General features: G+C 44.3%; 1 protein-coding gene and 1 long non-coding RNA gene across 4 annotated transcripts in view; one reads left to right on the forward strand and one right to left on the reverse strand.

The window, feature by feature from the left end:
- Positions 1 to 18605, reverse strand: part of LOC123412888 — a 36739-nt gene extending 18134 nt beyond the window's left edge. The window contains exons 1-2 of the long non-coding RNA XR_006613623.1: positions 18335 to 18605; positions 16996 to 17196 (exon numbers count right to left, since the gene is read on the reverse strand). This is a non-coding gene — a long non-coding RNA (uncharacterized LOC123412888). The remainder of the gene's footprint in view (positions 1 to 16995; positions 17197 to 18334) is intronic.
- LOC123412886 (nitrate regulatory gene2 protein) lies at positions 1302 to 7602 on the forward strand. Of its 3 annotated transcripts, none has more exons than XM_045105845.1 (6): positions 1302 to 1552; positions 3371 to 3458; positions 3542 to 5076; positions 5163 to 5377; positions 5465 to 5688; positions 6750 to 7602. In XM_045105845.1, exons 3-6 carry the CDS (start codon positions 3594 to 3596, stop codon positions 7351 to 7353), a joined length of 2526 nt encoding a protein of 841 aa, XP_044961780.1. In that variant the 5' UTR covers positions 1302 to 1552; positions 3371 to 3458; positions 3542 to 3593; the 3' UTR covers positions 7354 to 7602. The 3 variants fall into 3 exon arrangements, with proteins under 3 accessions (XP_044961780.1, XP_044961783.1, XP_044961782.1); XM_045105848.1 differs by having other exon boundaries at positions 3378 to 3458; XM_045105847.1 differs by lacking the exon at positions 1302 to 1552 and adding an exon at positions 1587 to 1827.
- Positions 18606 to 21482: the final 2877 nt, after the last annotated feature.

Below are 21482 nucleotides of genomic sequence, written 5' to 3' on the forward strand. Positions count from 1 at the left end.
CATGCATGTGCATGCATGGCTGCCAGGTGGCACATGCAGTGCCACAACACAATATTCTACTGCATCGATTACTTATTTTCTTTCCCTCAACACTGTTTTTACAACTACTATTTTTTTATAATAATAATCCTTTGACGCGTAGGAGAAGGGGAAGGCCAGGACGGTTTCTTTGGTTTGCAATTGAAAGTGGGCGTTTCTGAGTTTTTTTCATTTTATATTTGTGGTTTTGTTTTTGTTTTTGTTGGCTCAACTAGAACTACAACTACTTCTTCTGTTCCTAAATATAAGTCTTTCTAGAGATTCCACTAGTAGACTACATACGGATGTATATAGACATATTTTAAAATATAGATTCACTTATTTTATTTTGTATGTAGACTTCTAGTGAAATATCTTAAAAGACTTGTATTTAGTAGTAGCTAGGGAACGTGAGAAGCGTGAGGCGCGTAGAGCGGCATGCATGCACGAACCGACTTGATCACGCCACAATACTTAGGCCAGAAGCTTGGTTTGTTTGGCATGAACAAAAACATGCAACTCTTTGATTCGCGGGAAGCCAATTAATTCGCATGAACACAAACGCATACAACTCCTCGATCCGCAAGAAATTAATGTAATTTGCATGAACACAAACGCGCCCTAGAGCTTTTCGATCCGCAAGAAATTAATTTACTCTAATTTGCATGAGCCATCCGAATTTCTTCGTGCTGCAAATGCCGCGCATGCGGCAGCTGGCCTTTTGGCCTTTTCATCACGATTAAAACCGCCACCCATAACACCAAATCTCCAACTACTAATGCACCGAATTGAAGCCTGGAAATCGCAGGGCATCCTCCCACTCCCTCACCCACAAGGATCCAAAACCCGTGGTCACGGTCATACTTCAGTTCCTAATCTGCGTAGTGCTGCTGTCGCATTGCATACCTCCAAACGCCATGAATTTCCACACACATCATCACATTTCTTTACCAGTTAAAAAAAGACACCCCCACCCACCACCGCCCTCTCTCTCTGTAATGGCAGTAACAAAAAGAAAAATGTCAAGATCCCAGTGTGAGAAAAGACAGTTCTCCAAGGCGGAATTTCCCTCAATTGCACAAACAGACCTACTCCACTGAGCCCCAGTTTCGTCGATAAAATTGGCAGGGGATAAATGAGCAGCGCCCCTAAAAAAAGAGGGGAAATGAATGAGTAGGGCATTATTGGGAAATAACAGCAAGCGTAGGGTCATACCCCAATTCATCCGACCCCGCTTTTCTCTCTCCCTCTCCTCCTCCTCCTTCGGCGACCTCCCCCCCTTTCCAGTCTTTTGACCGTTGTTGCCTTGCCCCTCCCCTCCCCTCTCTTCTCTCTCTTCTCTCTCTCTCTTTCCTCTGCCACTGCCGCTGCCACCCACGCTATCTCTCTCTCTCTCTACATCTCCCCACAAATCTTTCTTCGGCTCCTTGGTCCTGTACACACCCACCCAAGGCCAAGGGGTTTGAGGTGGTCGTAGAGTAGAGTAGAGAAGAGAAGAGAAGAAGGTCCTCCTTCGGCTTCAATCCCAGCCCAGGTATAGACCTCCCCTGATCCTATTTTTAATCTCTTCTTGTGTAGGCTCGCTCGCATTGCCCCTCCTTTTGTCCCCACCTTCGCTTTTGTGTTGTTTAATGGTGGCAATTGATGCGGTTGGATGAGAGGTTTCCTCGAGCCAAAGGAGAGAGACAAAGTGCTGCGTTTCAGAGAGAGAAAGAGTCGGGTTCCGGAGCTGTTCTTCGTCCCGAGAGAGAGAGAGAGAGAGAGAATTTCGTGATTCCCCCCACCTTTGATTGAGCGCTCCAAGAACATGTATGTGATGTCTACTAGTATGCCCCTGGTTTCTTCTTCCCCCCCCCCTCTCTCTCTCTCTCTCTGCGCTCTGTTTTTCCCTGCCTTTGCTTCACCCGCACTTCAGAATGATGTGTTCCTGTACTCTACTGTACTGTGCGCCTCATCTTTTCCCATACGAATTGTTTCATTCGCCTGCTCTTTAATGTGGACATATGAGGATTCAGCAGCCGTTTCATGTTGATTATTGCTGCCACAGCTGTGGTCTTCTCTTCTTCTTTTTTTTACTGCAACAGTTGTCATCTTCTCTTCTTCTTTTTTTACCTAAGAAGATTTAATCGTATCCCCCTTTCCCTCCTGCATCAGAATCAGATACCCTCTTCTTCTACTTTTCCTTCAGTTTTCATAGCTAGTCTAATGCACATCCCCGTTTCCAGTATCTCCTTGCTTCATCTGGTGCTGAAGAGTTCAGAGCGAGAATTGCCTTGCCTGCAAGCGTTGTGTTTTTGGCCGGCGTCCGTGATTTCTCCATCTGCTCCCTGCCTGATGCGCCTGAAGGTTAAGCAAGGTGCAGTGAGCACTGATGCGCCTGCGGTGCTTTTCCAGCAAACTCTTGATTTTTTTCCGCTCCCTCCCGTATAGCGTATATAGTTCCACTCGCAGATTGGCGGGAGCAATTCAACATTTGGTTGGTTGGAGGATTGGAACTAGTACTACTCTTTTCTCATCTTTTCCCTTGTGGGTAGTTTACCAAGAGACAAGTGTTATCATTACCCATCATCATCTTCAGAGCTTTCTTGTAATTTTCTTCTTGTTACAGCCTTTTTTTTTAACCTTTTTTAAACACCAGAAAATCAGGCAACCATAGATGGAGCTGTGGTAATTCAGTCCATCCAGGGCCAACAACACTTTTGTAATTTTGCCTGCCATGTAAAGTTGTGGCACTTCTTCCCCTCATTTCACCTTCAAGATATCTTTGCATTGTGTTTTTCTGGCAGCTTGTGATTTATAGAGGGCAAGCCTGTTATTTGTACTTACTTCACTGCAAAATAAAAAATGCTGCTTCGAATCCAATGTTTCACCCAGCACCGTCCTGACTCTGATATTTTCAGTGTACTGAAGTGAGTTCAGAAATAAAGATATCGAGTCAGCTTACCGTGACCATGATTATGCAAGTAGGCAGTAGGGCCGTTCATGTCTTGCTGGGCCAAGAGCTATATTCCTAACTTTCTTGCTTTTCTAGCCCTCGTTTAGGAGGAAGGAATGTCGCTGCTGACGAAAAAAAAATGTGTAGGGTATGTTTTGGCAGTGGGGTATTTCATTTCCAAAGGGGCATCTTTCTGTGGTGTTGTAGCTCTCACTGTCTTTCGAGCACAGATTTTTTTGCGTCTTGTGAGAAGCAGTTGCATTTCATGTTAGATCCATCCCAGTAGTCAATCTCAACACTCCTTGTTGATTGCCTGTTGCAGGCTGATGAATAGCCTATGTCCGAGTTCCCTTTTGATACACAATTTGATTGCGTAAAATGAGTGTGCATGCTTCTGAAATGTCTGAAATTTGCTAGACTGTAGGTTTGTACGAATCATCTTCTCGTTCACTGGCTTCAGCTGCAATGCACATGTTACCAACAATTGACCAATCTACAATATCAGGTAATTTCTGCACTTACACATGATACCTGATTTATTGAAGCCGAAACTTACCTGCCACATTCCTTTTCTTTTTGTCTTTTCAGAAATTCTGCCCCGGGCATGACATATTCCTGACAACACAAAGACTCTGGAGACATGGGATGTGCTGCTTCCAGATTGGAAGATGAGGAGGCTGTTAAGATGTGCCGGGACAGGAGGGACTTCATCAAGCAGGCACTGGAACAGCGCAACCGTTTTGCATCCTCTCACATTGCCTACATCGAGTCCATGAAATGTGTTTCGATGGCCCTACAGCGGTTCGTCGCTGGAGATGATCGGCACGAGCTCATTTTTGACCCATTCATCTCTCCTGTCAAGCAACAGAAGCCAGAGATGCTCGGCCTTCCTTATGGTTCGTATGAGAAGAGGACTGTTCATGTTGCCAAGTACTTGATGTCAGGACCAAACCCATCGGTGTCAGTTGAAGAGGCCCCACGGCCTGTGGAAACAATCCGTGTTGAATCACATTACCCTGTGGATGGTTATGGTGGCACAGATAGATTCTTCCCAGCGAACTCCTCACCGATGAGGCCATCTTCTCACTATACACCTTATGACAGGGCAAGCTATGTAACTCCATCACCCCAGGAACCAGTGAGGAATGCTTATTACACGCCACCTTATGACAGGCCAAACTACGTACCTTCATCGCTCCAGGAGCCAGTGAGGAATTCTTCTTATTACATGCCACATTATGCTCCATCAACCCAGGAGCCAGTGAGGAATTCTTATTACATGCCACCTTATGACAGGCCAAATTACATACCTCCTTCACCCCAGGAGCCAGCAAGGAATTCTTCTTATTACATGCCACCTTATGACAGGCAAAGCTATCCACCTGCTCCACCCCAGGATCCAAGGAGGACATCTAATTACGCATCTCATGACAAGCCAAACTACCCACCCCCATCACCCCAGGAACCAGAATCATCACAGTGGGACTCCTTCTGGAATCCATTCTCGTCGCTGGACAGCTATCCATACCCGCGCCCTCGGAGTAGCTATGACAATGTGGTCACTGACGATGAATTGGCACGGTTACAGCGGGTAAGAGAGGAGGAAGGAATCCCAGAACTCGAAGAGGAAGATGATGAATGTCAAAAACATGAACAAATGCACAACAAAGATGGGGAGGGGGAGGAGGAGGATGATGACGAAGAAGAATCTGATGAGGGTGATGATGAAGAAGATGAAGATGAAGATGAAGAATGTGAGCATTCAGATGACCAAAGATGTATGGCTTCTAACGAGGCCCGCCCAGGAAATTCGGAAGTCAATGTCAAGCAAGAACAAAAGGGACATCAATCCAAAGGTGTTCAATGCGCAGACTTATCCGAGCCCCGTAATGCAGTAGACCATGAGATGAAGGCACATAAGAAAGAACTGATGAGGAACAAAGTAGCAAATGCAGAAGAAACCCCAGGTTTCACTGTGTATCTGAACCGAAGGCCAACGAGTTTGGTTGAGGCCATGAAGGATATTGACAGTCAGTTCTTGGGGATCTGTAGCGCTGCTCAGGAAGTCTCACGGATGTTGGAGGCAAGTCGAGCTCAATACTCAACCTCAAATGATCTCTCTGGTACCACTTTTACAAACCAAAACTGAAGTTATTTACAATGTTCCAGATTTCACTTGCTGAACTTGCTCATGAATTTTGTAATGCAGTAAAGATGCTAAACCCAGTTGCACTTTTGCGATCTGCTTCAACGCGATCATCATCTTCCCGGTTCCTTCTTGCTTCTAGTTCAATAGATGATCTTTTTGACAATGATACAAGCAGCTGTTACTCTGAAGAATCTTGCAGTACAATGTCTGGAAGTCATCACTCCACTCTGGATAGACTGTATACATGGGAGAAGAAATTGTACAAAGAAGTAAAGGTATGATCTTTGTCACCGTCACGGACCTATAACAACAGATCAGTAGAACCAACTAGCGGAAGTCATGCTTGTCTTTGTCACTTGTAGGTGGGTGAGCGGTTAAGACTTGAGTATGAGAAGAGGATGGCACATTTGCGGACCCAGGATGTGAAAGGGGAGGAGCCTTCTTCTGTTGATAAGACTCGTGTAGCATTGAGAAGCTTACAAACTCGGATGAAGGTGTCAATACAGACTGTTCAGTCAATATCAAGAAGAATTGAAGTTCTAAGAGACGAGGAGCTGCACCCTCAACTTATGGAGCTTATCCAAGGGTATGCTTTTGCTCACCATTGAGAAGTTAGTTCAATTTTTATAAGCCAGCATTTCATAAATAATATGTTAACTGGTCAAACAATGGGCATAGTCCGGCCAAGTAAGAGTAGATGATGGCCAGCCAGGCAGCCATGACTTCAAAATGTCACAGTTTTCAGCAAACAAAGGGTGAATAGCTGTTGGTTTATTGACCATAGTAGGCATGCTGATGTAGGAATGCATGTGAATTTAGGGGATCTTCCATACATGAATGATATAATGGTCAGCTATATACTTCTTTGAGTAACTCCTGGACTGATTAACCTAATAGAACAATGTCAATATTCAAGGTTGGTTTTAATGTTTAATGATGTTCAACAAGAGATCGGTACTGTTTGACATGAATCATTTTTACCAGATCATTTAGATCATCAGCAGAACATCACACAAACTTAACCATTTTTAAGGTCAAATTCTTATGTAGGAGGATGCAAGTAGAGTTCAAAACTTAACCATTTTTACCAGATCATTTGGATCATCAGCAGAACATCACACAAACTTAACCATTTTTAAGGTCGAATTCTTATGTAGGAGGATGCAAGTAGAATACTTGGATCAATTCGAACAGCAGGCATAACAAGCACTCGCAAACATAACTAGTAATGGCAATCATATTGTCTTCACTCAGGTACTAATCAGGTCATAGTTTATTAAGGGACCGCTATGCTCTAGGCTATAGGGAAACACCTAGCGCTTAACGTGCGCTACCTGCGTTTAAGCATGCACTTTGGCAGGAAAGCACAAGTCGGTGGTAAAACACACAATTAACGTCAAGCGCTTTTAAAAAGAAAACTTTGAATCTGGTACGAAGCATTATTGTTGAGCAAAAACCATAGCCTGTGATTTTAGAGTTTCCCTCTACATGCATATCGTTTTAAAGTTTAAACCTAGTCAGAAAAGTTGCATTTTATAATCGCAAATGCAGTTCCCAGCACAATCCAAAGTCTCAGAATGAAAATACCCAATAACCCTACCTGATCGTAACCTTGGATAATAACAGAGCTGTTCTTGCATTGTGCAGACTGTCGCGGATGTGGCGAGCCATGGCCGAACGCCACGACGCTCAGAAGCGGACCATCGACGACGCCAAGCTTCTCTTCCTCCAACACCGCACATCGGCTGCGGCCACTGTGGCTCTCGGTCCTCCAGAGGCGACGACGCCGCCTCCCGCCGCCGTCGCCCTTGAGTGCGAGGTCCGAGCCTGGCGTGGAGCTCTGGACGCCTGGCTGTTGGCGCAGCGCGCGTACGCGCGCGCTCTGTCCGCTTGGGCACGACGTTGCCTGGGCATAGGAACAGGCGCCGCGGCGCCGCGCACCGTGCCGCCGGCGTTCCTGGTGTGCATGGAGTGGGGGCTCGCCGTCGAAGCGGCGTCGGAGGCGCGGGTGATGGACGGGCTGGACTTCTTCGTGGCTGGCGTCGGGTCGGTGTGCACGGGAGCCGCCGCGGGCATGGAGGGCATGGCGGGGCGCGTGCTCTGCGCCGGCTTGGGCGCCGTGACAGGCGCCATGGCCGAGTTCGCTGCGGCATCGGCGGACGGGTATGACGCCGCGGTGTCGGCGGCGGTGGCCCCTCGCGCGCCGGAGGGACGGGAGGAGGAAAACGCGGGAGGACCGCCGCAACAGTAGGAAATTCCGCAAAACCGTGGATATTTTTTTTGGGGGAGTTGGGACCGTGGTGTTGCATGTAGTAGGAAGATGAAGCATGCAGTCACATGTGTAATTTTGTACGTAGCTAAAAATGCAATTGCATGGCTGATTGTTTGGAGCGACGGTTGCTCCGGTTTATATGTTACTAGCACTTAGCAGCAGTAGCAGTGTTACCCCCTGGTGTTTTTCTTCGTATTGAAGTCTGATTAGTTTATGGTGCATTCTGAATTTCTTTTCTTGGTATTCTGATTTTCTTTCCTACTGTAAGTGCGAGGCCGAGTAGTTTAGAACATTTTATATTAGTTTAGTTTAGACGAACCAATCTGTGGTCGTATGACTAGGAGCATAGTGATATCACCTGCTCGCTAGAATTCAAGTCCCAAATTTAACATTGGTGTTTGCATTTTTCTGAATTTATTTTAGACTTTCAGATCATGTGGCGATTTCATCAATCTCGAGATGGTGTGCCGACTCAGCCTCTTGAAGGTGTTTATAAGGATAAAGTCGTACGTGTGTACGTTCATAGGATTGAGTGTATGTACATATGTATGAGCGTCTGCCGCCTATAGTGTTTTCAAAAAGATTATTTTAGAGCATCCGTGGAGGTTGGGCAAACCATTAGGAGCGGCAAATATTAAAAAAACACTCAATTTTAAGTTCAATCCCCCGGTGGAGGTGATGAGCATGACCAATCCCCCTTCCACGGCAACCCTGTAGGAATCCACCATATCATCTAAGGAAGGACATGCCTTCTCCAATGCCCAGAGTACTCCTAGGGTTATAAATTGTCCACACGCGGTGAATGTGCGTCACCAGGGCCAGAACTCCGTCGACGGTGGCTGGTTTTGAGGGTAGTAGGATGATTGAAGCTTTGGTTGAGAACAGAGGCCATAACCCACCATCAAAGATGGTGATCTTCTCGAGAGGACGGAGATCACAAAAGAGGAAGGGGAGATGGTGGGTCTCTCAGGACTGATAGGAACGCCCACACGGGAGACACGTTGGGCGGTGATTCTTAGGCATGTGCCAATGCATTGTCTCTTAGCACGTAATCATATGCGTAATAAAAGCATAAGAAAAAACTAATACAATGCATTGTATCTAAATTTAATGATTTGTGGCTCATGCATACATGTGATTGGGTTAGCACCTCTTATTTCCGTATGTCCACGTACCATGGTTGTATGTTAGCTAAGATACAACTTCACTATCTCTCTTCATTAAATACAGTGCCACATACGCAAAATGTTTATGAAACCATGCTAAGAGACTTGCATTGGCACATGCCTTAGGGTTTGCATTCAAACTCCCTTTAACCATATGACTCACTTCCTCGCTATGCAAGTGGTATGGGGATGCGCAAAGGAGGTCAAATTCAGGCCCTTTGATGAATACACATTCACAGTTGAGTTTCCATGCTTTGGGAATTGGAATACGGCGATGCATGGGGGATCATGCTTGTTCAAGCACCGGTCAATGATCATTGAAGAGTATGATGAGATAATAATAGGGTTTTGTTCAACTCAAATGAAACATATACATCTACCCTACAAGGGGTGCTTAGGCAAGGGGATCCCCTATCACGTTACCTCTTCTTGATTTATGGTGAGGGTTTACCAGTCTGCTAACACACGAGGAGGAGATTAGGGTGTGCTATAGTGCACCATGAGTTTCACACTTTCTATTTGCTTACCTCTCCCTGATCTTGAGGAGAGTTGATACGCCACGACACTCCTGAATGCTCTAGATACGTCTCTGCAAGCTCAGCAGTTGGTTAGTGATGTAAAGTCCATTGTATTTTCTATCCCTAATACGAGATGTGGAGGTACGAGCCGAGGTATGTGCATAGCTTAACATTGTTTCATATGCATTAGCTGATAAGTATTTCAGATTACCCATCATTGGTTGACACTCGCCGTAGTGATTGCTTCCAACATATTTTTGGTAGGGTTTGTGCACTTATCAAGAGATAGCTCTCAAAGCTATTATATATATTAGTTGTTGGGATATCCTCCTCATGTGGGCTGTGAAGAGATGACCATTTGAGGCCTTTTAGGCAGCCCAAAAGAGGTGCACAAGCCCACTACCATTAGGGTTATGACCTAGGGTCATTTTGGTCTTTGCATGTGAGTGGATGGGGATGCTTTACCCTCCATCCAGCAACTACCACCTAGTGTGACGAAAATCAATCCAACCTCCATTGGAGAAGAAGAGAGAAAACCAAGTGAGAAAGGTAAGACGAGAAAGATTGAAGGAAGAAGCAAAGGGAGCCCCTCCCCAAGGTTGTGATGATCCAGATCCACTACCTTGTCTCCTTCAAGCTCTGGTTCCACCATCTTTGATGAGATTGTTCCAATCCCTAGCTCTTGAGTCCCAAATCTTGCTGTGTTCATCCAAGATTCAGAAATCTTGATGTATGAGATCCTCTAGTGCTATATAGAGAAGAAACTTGTTATATCCCACATTTGATAATAGTGGGAGAGGATTTGGGTAGCTTCGGTAGGTGGTTTTCCCCCTCAGGTTGAGGGGTTTTTGACGTAAAAATCTGGTGTCTCTTTTGTTGATGATTGTTGCTGTCGAGAAAGTTACTCCTGCCACAAGACACTTGTATGAGGAGCGTCTTTTGTGCTGAGTAACATTTTCTCCTCCATATATGTTGCTGCATATGTTTCCTTCCGTGCTAAGCAGCGATCCTTGAGTTAGTACATGATGTGGTGCTGATATTACTCTATTTCCGCTACAGTTTTCAGTTAACCCCATGTGCATTTGTGTGCTAATTCCCAACAGAGCGGTATCAGAGCCTTGGTTGCTTAGAAGGTTGCTAATCCCAGTTGCTTGTTTGTTGCTGGAAGTGCTGCTCACAATGGCTTTGGAAGAAAGCGCTACTACAAGTGGCATGATAAAACGCGATTCTTCCAATTACTCATTATGGAAGCCCATGGTGGAAGACATCCTTTATTGCAAGGATTTGTATGAGTCAATTGTGAAAGACATGATACCATCTGGAGTCACGGAAGAAGAATGGAGAGTGCTGCATAGAAAGGCAGTAGGTATGATTCGATTGTACATCAACCACAATATATTTCACCATGTTGCAAATGACACAAATGCATATGAGATGTGGCAGAAGTTTGAGTCTACGTATGAGAGGAAGACATCAATGAACAAGGCCTCGGTGATCAAAAGACTTGCAAAGCTTGAGTACCGAGATGTCACAAGTGTGGTTGAGCACTTGAATGTCTTCCAATGCCATATAAATCAACTTTCAGCCATGCAGATCAACTTTGAGCATGAGGTGCAAGCATTGTTGCTGGTGAGTTCCATGCATGATAGTTGGAACACGCTTATTGTGTCACTTAGAAATTCAGCTCCGGATGGGAAGCTGACTTTGGAGATGGTGAAGAACATCATGTTGAATGAAGAAGCGAGAAAGAAGGAAAAGGGTGAAGCCTCTTCTTCAGATGCGTATGTGGCTGAAACCCATGGGAAGAATGAGAACCGAGGGCACGGTCACACCAGATTTTAGCAAGGCAAAAATAAATCGAGGGGGAGATCAAAGTCAAAACAAAGAAAATAGACTACTTGCTTTCATCGTGGCAATCCGGGGCACATTAAGAATGAGCGAGGGAATTATAAAAGAGAGCTCGCGGAGGGTAAACTTGCAAATAAAACCGAGCAAAATGTTGAGAGCAGCTTAACCATGGCTGCAACAGACGAGGACTATCTAGTCATTGAAGATGATGAATGCTATAGTGTTGTTCGTGATGATGCCATGAGTTGGGTTGTGGGTTCAGGTGCATCCTTCCACATCACATCACACAAAGAGTTTTCACATCACATCACACAAAGAGTATTTCACATCTCATCACATCACATCACATCACATCACACCACATCACATCACACAAAGAGTATTTCACATCACATCACACCACATGCCATCACATAAAGAGTATTTCACATCACATCACATCACATCACATCACATCACATCACACAAAGAGTATTTCACATCACTAGTGGTGTCACTGGCCAAGTAAGGACGGGAAATAGTGGTTCGTCAACAATTGTTGGCAAGGGATCTATATGCATTGAAACAAATACACGTTGCAGGTTGGTGCTCGATGATGTGAGGCACGTTCCCGACATAAGGCTGAATTTATTTTGAGTAGGCAAGCTTGATGATATCAAACATCCTAGTTATTTTGTTGAAGGAAAGTGGAAGCTCACCAAAGGCTCTTTGATTGTGGCTCGAGGAAGTAGGCAAGGTAATCTCTATGTGACTAAAACCAAGTTGTGCAATGAGGTGTTGAACATTGCTGAAAAAGACACTTCGATGGAATTATGGCACAAGAGGCTTGGGCATATGAGTGAGAAGGGCATGCATGCTCTTGCTCGCATGGAGCACCTCCGTGAGTTGAAAGGTATATCCTTGAAACCCTGTGCACATTGTTTTTCTCACAAACAACATAGGGTTGCATTTCGTACACTCCTTCCACACCGTGCAGAAAATGTTCTTGATACTGTGCACACTGATGTTTGCTCCATGACTGAAAAAACTCATGGTTGAGCATTATATTTTGTGACTTTTATTGATGACCATTCCAGAAAGGTTTTTGCATATGTGCTGAAACACAAATACCAGATGCTTGAAGCCTTCAAGGAGTTCCATGCCAAAGTTGAGAGAGAAAATGGCAGAAAATTGAAGTGTGTGAGATCAGACAATGGTGGTGAATACCGAGGTCCTTTTGAAAGGTATGCGGGAAGTTTTGCATCAGGCTTGAGAAGAGTCCAACAAAGACACCTCAGCTCAATGGTCTTGCAGAGAGAATGAACAGGACACTCACAGAGAGGGTCACAATTATGCTCTCTCATGCTCATTTACCTAATTGTTTTTGGGCTTAAGCATTGATGAATGCTATATATGTGGTTAACCTATCTCCCTTAGTTCCTCTTGGAGGTGATATTCCTTAGAGAGTTTGGTCAGGTAAGGAGGTATCATACAAGCACATGAAGGTCTTTGGTTGCGGGGCATTTGTACATGTCCCAAGGGATGAGAGATCCAAGCTTGATAGCAAGACAAAGCAGTGCATCTACCTCACCCAACCAAGTGAAGAGTTTGGCTACATGTTGTGGGATCCAGTCAACAGGAAAATTATGAGAAGCCGGGATGTGATGTTCATTGAAGATGAGGCAATAAAAGATATTGGGAAACCAGAGAAGCCAATGACCAACACACCTCAGGTTGACATGGATCCAATCCATCCTCCTCTCGTGCATGACAATCATGGGGGATATGATGGCACTGAAGAGAGTGGATATGTAACTGACCAAGGGAATACAAGTCAAAGTGACGAGCAGCCATCAAGTGAGGATGATGAAGAAGTTGGTAATAATAATGCCAACAAAAATCCACTTGATTCACCACGAGTGCAGCAACAAAGACAAAGTGATAGAGGTCGCATTCCTTCTTCTAATATCCAGCACATCAATATGTGTTGATGACTGATGCAGGTGAGCCCCCATGCTATGAGGAGGCAATGTTTGATGAGAATAAGGAAGAATGGTCAGAAGCCATGCAGGATGAGATGAAATCCATGTATAAGAATGATACTTTTGAGTTAGTAAATCTGCCAAAGGGCAAGAAAGCACTCAAAAACAAGTGGGTGTACAGAGTGAAGACTGAAGAAAACACCTCACACCCAAGGTACAAGGTCAGATTGGTCGTGAAAGGTTTTAGTCAGAAAAAGGGCATTGATTATGATGAGATTTTCTCTCTGGTGGTCAATATATCTTCAATTCGAGTTGTGCTTGGCAAGGCAACCAGCATGGACTTGGAAATTGAACAACTTGAGGTGAAGACTGCATTCTTGCATGGTGACCTAGAGGAGGAGATATACATGGAGCAGCCAGAAGGATTCATGGTTGCAAGCAAGGAGCACTTAGTTTGTAAACTGAAGAAGAGCTTGTATGGCTTGAAGCAAGCTCCTCGACAATGGTACAAGAAGTTCGAGGCTTTTATGGCTGGGCTTGGTTACCATAAAGCACAACCTAATCATTGTGTCTTTATGAAGAGGTAAGCTGATGGTGACTTCATTATTCTCTTGTTGTATGTTGATGACATGTTGATTGCTGGAAATGGCACAAAGAGGATTGCTCTCCTCAAAAAGGCATTGAGTAAATCATTTTCCATGAAGGATTTAGGACCAGCTAAGAAAATGCTTGGCATGAAGATCTCCCGTGGTAGATCAAAGAAGCTGCTTTGGCTCTCACAGGAAAGATACATTGAGAAGGTACTTGAAAGGTTCAATATGGAAGATGCAAAATCTGTTATCTCTCCGCTTGCAGGCCATCACAAACTAAATTCAACACATTGTCCTACAAGCAAGAAGGAGAAAGAAGAAATGAGGAAAGTGCCTTACCAATTTGCTGTGGGCAGTTTGATGTATGCCATGGTATGCACTAGACCTGATATTGCCTATGCAGTTGGAGTTGTTAGATGGTTCATGAAAAATCCAGGTAAAGCTCATTCGAAAGTAGTGAAGTGGATTCTCAGGTATCTCAAGAGAACTTCTACATCTTGTTTATGCTTTGGAAGTGCTGATCCTGTATTGCAGGGCTATATCGATGCAGATTATGCAAGTGACAAGGATCATAGGAAGTCCACATCTGGATACGTGATGACTTATGGGGGGGGGGAGAAGTGTCATGGCAATCAAGATTGCAAAAATGTGTTTCTACATCAACTACAAAAGCTAAGTACATAGCAGCAGTTGATGCTGACAAGGACGTTTTGTGGATGAAGAACTTCTTGCAAGAGCTCGGCATAAAGCAAGAGAAGTATGTTCTGTTATGTGACACTCAAAGTGCTACCGCCTTGCCAAGAATTCAAGCTATCACTTTTGAAGCAAGCACATTGATGTGAGATATTAGTGGATTCGAGATGTTGTGAGTTCCAAGTTGCTGAAACTTGAGAAGATCCATACCGACGACAATGGTTCGGATATGATGACCAAGATATTGCCAAATGATAAGCTACAAGCATGTTGCAATGTAGCAGGCATGGCAGTCCCCCCTCATGAGTTAGAGGGGGAGATTTGTTGGGATATCCACCTCATGTGGGTTGTGAGGAGATGACCATTTGAGGCCTTTTGGGCAGCCCAAAAGAGGTGCACAAGCCCACTACCCATTAGGTTTATGACCTAGGGTCATTTTGGTCTTTGCACGTGAGTGGATGGGGATGCTTTACCCTCCATCCAGCAGCCACCACCTAGTGTGACGAAAATCAGTTTAGCCTCCATTGGACAAGAAGAGAGAAAACCAAGTGAGAAAGGGAAGAAGAGAAAGATTGAAGGAAGAAGCAAAGGGAGCCCCTCCCCAAGGTTGTGATGATCCAGATCCACTAGCTTGTCTCCTTCAAGCTGTGGTTCCACCATCTTTGGTGAGATTGTTCCAATCCCTAGCTCTTGAGCCCCAAAATCTTGTTGTGTTCATCCAAGATTCAGAAATCTTGATGTATGAGATCCTTTAGTGCTACTTAGAGAAGAAACTTGTTATATCCCACATTTGATAATAGTGGAAGAGGATTTGGGTGGCTTCGGCCCGTGGTTTTCCCCCTCAAGTTGAGGGGTTTTCCACGTAAAAATCTGGTGTCTCTTTTGTTGATGATTGTTGCCGTCGAGAAAGTTACTCCCGCCACAAGACACTTGTCTGAGGAGCGTCTTGTGTGCTGAATAACATTTTCTCCTCCATATATGCTGCTGCATATGTTTCTTTCCGTGCTAAGCGACGACCCTTGAGTTAGTACATGATGTTGTGGTGAGATACTCTGTTTCCGCTGCAGTTTTCAGTTAACCACAAGTGCATTTGTCTGCTAATTCCCAACATTAGTGGGAAAGAGACTCTTGTGAAGGCATTGACACAAAATAATCCTAGTATATGCCAAATCTGCTTTTAATATCCCGAAGAATATATGTAAGGCCATCTATGATGCTATTGCTAGATATCTGGTGGGGTGAGACTCAAGATAAAGATAAATTACATTCAAAGGCGTGGTCGAAATGTGTGTTCCAAAAAATGAAGGTGGTATGGGGTTTGAAGAATAACATTTTTTAACAAAGCGATGTTGGAAATTATCGTATGAACCATAAGCACTATGATCAAGTCCTTCAAGCTAACTATTCTTCGGGCGAGGACTTGTTTAAGACAAGATTGAAGTGAAAATCGTCGAACACATGGCAGAGTATTATGTCAGGTTTGGAAACTCTTAAACATGAAACTATATGGTGACCTGAATATATGGAAGGACCATTGGATCCCTATGAGGCATGATCACAATATAACGACTCATAAGGGGCAGTGTTTGTGTACGGACGATTGATGTCTTGATTGATCCATTTTAGGGAACTACTATGAGCAAATGGTAGAATATAGAACGAGGCCCAACTAAATGTGGGAGATGGGAGGATGGGTGCACATCAGGTTTGGAAGGTACTCCAGGGAAGATTTGTACCCTGAAATTCCATATTTTCAATTGAAGGGCTTTGCAAGGTACAATTCCCTGTTTTTGCATGTTGGCGGATCATCATATAAAAAGTCTAGTTTCCTATAAGGTACGTCATACTGATCTTATCTTGCACATGACGTAATAGGTGTGTGTCATGCTCAGGAGGAATGTGTATCCCAATTGTTGTTAGAATTCACACTATCATGGTGGCATGATGGTACATCTAGTGGGACGTCGCAAAATCACCCATGAGGAGAATGTGGGGTCCCCTATACGACATGCTTTAAGCACCACGGGGATTGTGGTGAATGCATTAACAACAAAAAGGATACCAACGGCACAAGTGTAGTGTATTAGACCGGCTTCAAAAACAATAAAAATGAGTGCTGATGCTAGCTCACATTACGAGTCTGGCTTGGTAGTGGGAAAGAGACTCACATTTGAGTCTGAGAGAGAATCTCTCGTCGCTACCACGCCAGACTCAGAATGTGAGCTAGCATTAACACTCCTTATTGTGATGAATGTGAGTCTCCATCGAGTATATGTGGTTCTCCATTGACGCCTCGATGGAGGCTTTTGTGCTGCTCGAGGGGCTGCACCTCGTAGTTGAGGATTAACTTGATGGCCATTAAATTTGACTTAATAGAGACCGTGTATGCCATCCTAGATCCTTCAGAGTACCGAGATTCAGAGCAATAGTGGCCGATGATTTCCCCACATTGTTCATCTCTTTTGGTGGGTGACGATTGCACATTGTACCCAAGAGAGCAATGTTGCTACGCATTCACCCCCTCGGGCAAGTCACAAAGAGAAACTTTAAGGGGAATGGCGTGAACATCCTCTTGACTAAATCCACTATCTTATAATAGACATGGTTATTATTTAATTAAGATTGTGAGAGTTCAACTTTTTTGCATGATTTTAGCAATCCAGAAAGCTCTCTTTGGAATTTACTCCCAAGAAGAAAATTGTTAAAAATACCCACTTCAATTAAGATCTTAGCCCATGCAAATACTTAGCTATGTTTTAGCTTGGCTTAGACAATTGTTATAGATTGAATATAATAACCAGAGAACGAATCTTGTCAAAAGGTGAGTCTTGAAGCGATAACTTACTTGGTTATAATGGCAGACTATATTGAGGTTAGTCGGGGCAAGGATGACGACAATGCTTGATAGCTTCACACCTGCTACTTGATGAGTAGGTGTCATACATCGCTCCACCACTGAACACCCAGGGCGGTCACCCTTGCTCGCCCCATTGTTAGGTCTGCCACTCCTTGATTGGTTAAACATTGTCATGCTATCTCTTTGACACTGCAACTTGACCAATGGATATAATACCGTAAGAAAAAAAACTTGGTTAAATATCCAAAGTTATTAAAGTGTGTCAATGTGTTTTGAAATATATGGTTAGAAACTAGACAACCTAATTGTACACAAAAACAATTTTTTATGAGCGACTCAAAAAATGAGGCCCACATAGACCATGTTGAAGTTTCAACACTCTCTGGAGTTTCTTATACCATATACAAGACGTGTGATCCGGAGTTTGATGAGAACATTTCATCCGAATGCTTCTAATGGAAGACTGCACAATTCTATGATTATTTAATTTTTGATGCCAAAATGATGTAAGCTAAGTTAAACAATCATTTTATACCATGTAGGCATGTCAATTCATTAACAGAGGAAATGACACATCACCATTGAAGGTATGAACCATATAACACCAAAGAGGCACAACCCAAAATGAAAAATCTAAACGACCTACACAAGCGAGAGACGACCAAACCCAATGTGGGCTAGAGCAAAAGTATGTCCTATGAAACAAAAAGCGAGAAACATCCACTGCGAGATCTTGAACAACAGTCACCTACAACACGACCTAAACACAAAGACGTACAAGGACAATGATTGACGCAGATAAGCACCACAATGACCAAACAACAAGCAACCATAAAGACAACACCTCTTGCATGATTCATGGCCTAGCATCATTGAGAAACATGGCCACCATTCCAATGTTACCGGACTGGTATTTACTAAAGTCATAGAAGAGGGGTAGAGCAAATGGAGAGGTACCAACTAGAGGGGTGTGAGAGCACAAGCACCAGTAATGAAGACCACCGAGACCAATGATCTGAGTCTAAACGTCACACGATTTGAGGAACAGACCAAACCAACAACGACGTCCACACCATCACAAACAATAAGCCTTTCAAGCAAAAGTGACTAATTACCAAATCCCATCCACACCGGAGACGAGGTGACCAAATTACCAAATCGGTAGTTGAACCAATATGGTGGACAACAAAGTGACCAAATCGCACATACTACTAGTCGGAGACGATCCACTCAGAGGAAGAAGCGCCAGATCTGTTAGAACCCTCGCCAGATCTGGCAAGTAACAACCAAGACAAGGGAGTGGGTCAATGAGGAAATGGATCCATACCTAAAATGACTGGATGAAGCGGCCACTACACCTCAACATGGCCCCTGAAAGCTATCGAAGCACACACCAAGAATCCACACCCGACGAGAACAGACGCGCCCAAATGGATAGAAGAAGCAACCCATGGAAGATGTCCCGCCATCGCCGTCCTTGGTGTCCGCGTGGGCTTTCCCACGAAGAAAGGGGTGTTGAGAAGGGAGTGGTGGTGGAGGAGGCCCGTCGGCTAGGGTTAGGGTTGACGCCCGAGCCGCCCAATGGGGAGCAAAGAAGGGGTCGGGGACGAAGGTGTGAAATAATTATATAGCCTACAAAGAGTCATAGATGGTGGGACCTTACAAGTAAATTTGAATAGGATTGAACAAAATGAATACACAATGTGAAATAAGAGGGAGATAACCATGTGGAGCAACTAGATGCATCAGATTGATCAAGATCATAGACGGAGATAAAATTACAAATTGTTAGTTTGGGCATTTAAGTGGAAGTTGGTATTCTTCGGGATAGTTTATTTTATTTTATTTTGAGGGGTATTGTTTGGCATAGATGCTTGGGGGCTGTTAGAACTTGGTCGGAGCGCTCAGAAAAAGGGCTCGAGCGATATGAACGATGTCATACGAACTTAGTGAGCCCAAAGCGTGCCTGCTAGCAGTCCCCGGCAACGACACTAGAAAAATGTTGTTGACGTGTTCCTGACTTGATGCCTCCACGGCAACGGAGCCAGAAAAGAACTGCTCCCAGTTGCTCAACAATTGCAGTGGCCCACCATCGCGTGGGATCACGACAGTTTTCGAGGGTAGAGTATTCAACCCAAATTTGTTGGTTCGCTCGGCGGGAAGCGAAAGATATTCTCAAGTATTAGCAGCTGAATGTGTCAGATTCAACCACACCTGAAATATTAGTATCTGCAAGCAAAGTATCAGCAACAAAGTAGTATGATAGCAACGGTGCCAGAAACGATCTATTGACGGCAGACTATTCCTAACTGTTGTATCAATGGCGCCAGAAGTTGCCCGTGGATTTGCCGTCAACGGCGCGAGAAAAAGTATTGTAGCAGGTAGCAGCAGTGTAACGAGTAACATCAGTGGCAAGGAACAACAGTAGTGACAGCAGTAGCAAGTAGCAGCAGTAGCGAGGCAAAACAAGTAACAGTAGCAGCAACAGTAGTTACAGCAGCAGAGCAAAGCAAGTAACAGCAGCAGCGACAGTAGTAACGGCAGCAGAGCAAAACAAGTAACAACAGCAGCGACAATAGTAACAGCAGCAGAGCAAAACAAGTAACAACAGAAGTGGGACAAACTCGTAGGCAATGGGTCGGTGATTTGTCGGATGATATTCATCATGCAACAGTTATAACATGGAGAGATATGTGGCTAGTTCCCGTTCGTCAATGTGATGTAGGCATGCATTCCGTGTGTCATCATACGTGCTTAGGGAAAATAACTTGCATGACATCTATTGTCCATCCCTCCCATGGCAGCGGGGTCCAAAAGGATACTACGAGATATTAAGGTTCTCCTTTTAATAAAGAACCGGGCCAACGCATTAGAACTTGGTGAACACATGAACTCCTGAAACTATGGTCATCACCGGGAGTGGTTCCGGTTATTGTCACTCCGGGGTTGCCGGGTCATAACACATAGTAGGTAACTACAACTTGCAAGATCGGATCTAAAACACACATATATTGGTGACAACATAATAATTTCAGATCTGAAATCATGGCACTCGGGCCCTAGTGACAAGCATTAAGCATGGAAAAGTAGTAGCAACATCAATCTCAGAACATAGTGGATACTAGGGATCAATCCCCGTCAAAACAACTCGATTACATGATAGATCTCATCCTACTCATCACCGCCCAGCGAGCCTACGAATAGATTACTCACGAACGATGAAGAGCTTCATGGAGTTGGAGAGGGAAGAAGGTTGATGATGACGATGGTGACGATTTCCCCTCTCCGGAGCCCAAAACGGACTCCAGATCTGCCGTCCAGATGAAGAACAGGATGTGGCGGCGCCTCCACATCGTAAACGCGATGAAATCTTCTGTTCTGATTTTTTTCGGGACGAAAGTGAATTTATAGAGCTGAGTTTGGGGGTGGCACAGCCACGTGGGCCCCACAAGCTTGGTTGCCGCGACCGGGGGGGGGGGGAACATGGCTTGTGGCCCACTGGCCCATCCCATCCGGTGGATCTTTGCACAGGTATTTTTCATATTTTCCATAAATATTCTCCGTAAATTTTCAGGATGTTCCGAGAACTTTCATTTCTGCACAAAAACAGCACCATGGCAATTCTGCTGAAAACAACATCAGTCCGGGTTAGTTCCGTTCAAATCATGCAAATTAGAGTCCTAAACAAGGGCAAAAGAGTTTGGAAAAGTAGATACGATGGATACGTATCAAACTCCCCCAAGCTTAAAACCTTGCTTGTCCTCAAGCAACTTAGTTGACAAACTGAAAGAGAAAGAAAAACTTTGACAAACTCTGTTTGATCTTGTTGTTGCAACTATGTCTAACTCACAACCAGAATTTCAGCAAGACCACAAGTTAACCACATAAGCAAGTGACACAAAGGTCTCATGGTAAACTAATATCAATGGCATAATCAGCTAGCGAGCAAATAATAATGAGTTTCAAATACCAACAATTCAATCAAAACAAGCATGAAGCAATATGAATAGGTGGTATCTCGCTAGCTCTTTCTGAGACCGCAAAACATAAATGCACAGCACTTTCAAAGATCAAGGGCTGACTAAACATTGTAATTCATAGCAACGAAGATCCAGTCATAGTCATACTCAATATCAATCAAAAGCAAAGCATAAAATGACAGAGGTGCTCTCTAATTGGTGCTTGTATAAGAAGAGGATGACTCAACAGGAAAATAAATAGACAGGCCCTTCGCAGAGGGAAGCATTGATTTGCAGAGGTGCCAGAGCTCAAGCTTTGAAAACAGAGATAATAATTTTGGGTGGCCTGCTTTCATTGTCAACGCAATGACCAAGAGTTCTCAATATCTTCCATGCTATTCATGCTATAGGCGGTTCCCAAATAGAAAAGTAAAGTTTTAACTCCCCCACCACCAATCAATCACACTCCACGGCTAGCCGAATCCTCGGGTACCGTCCATACTAACATCAATCCGG

The sequence above is a fragment of the Hordeum vulgare genome, chromosome 7H (genome assembly GCF_904849725.1).
Source record: "Hordeum vulgare subsp. vulgare chromosome 7H, MorexV3_pseudomolecules_assembly, whole genome shotgun sequence".
In the NCBI taxonomy this organism is placed as follows: domain Eukaryota; kingdom Viridiplantae; phylum Streptophyta; class Magnoliopsida; order Poales; family Poaceae; genus Hordeum; species Hordeum vulgare.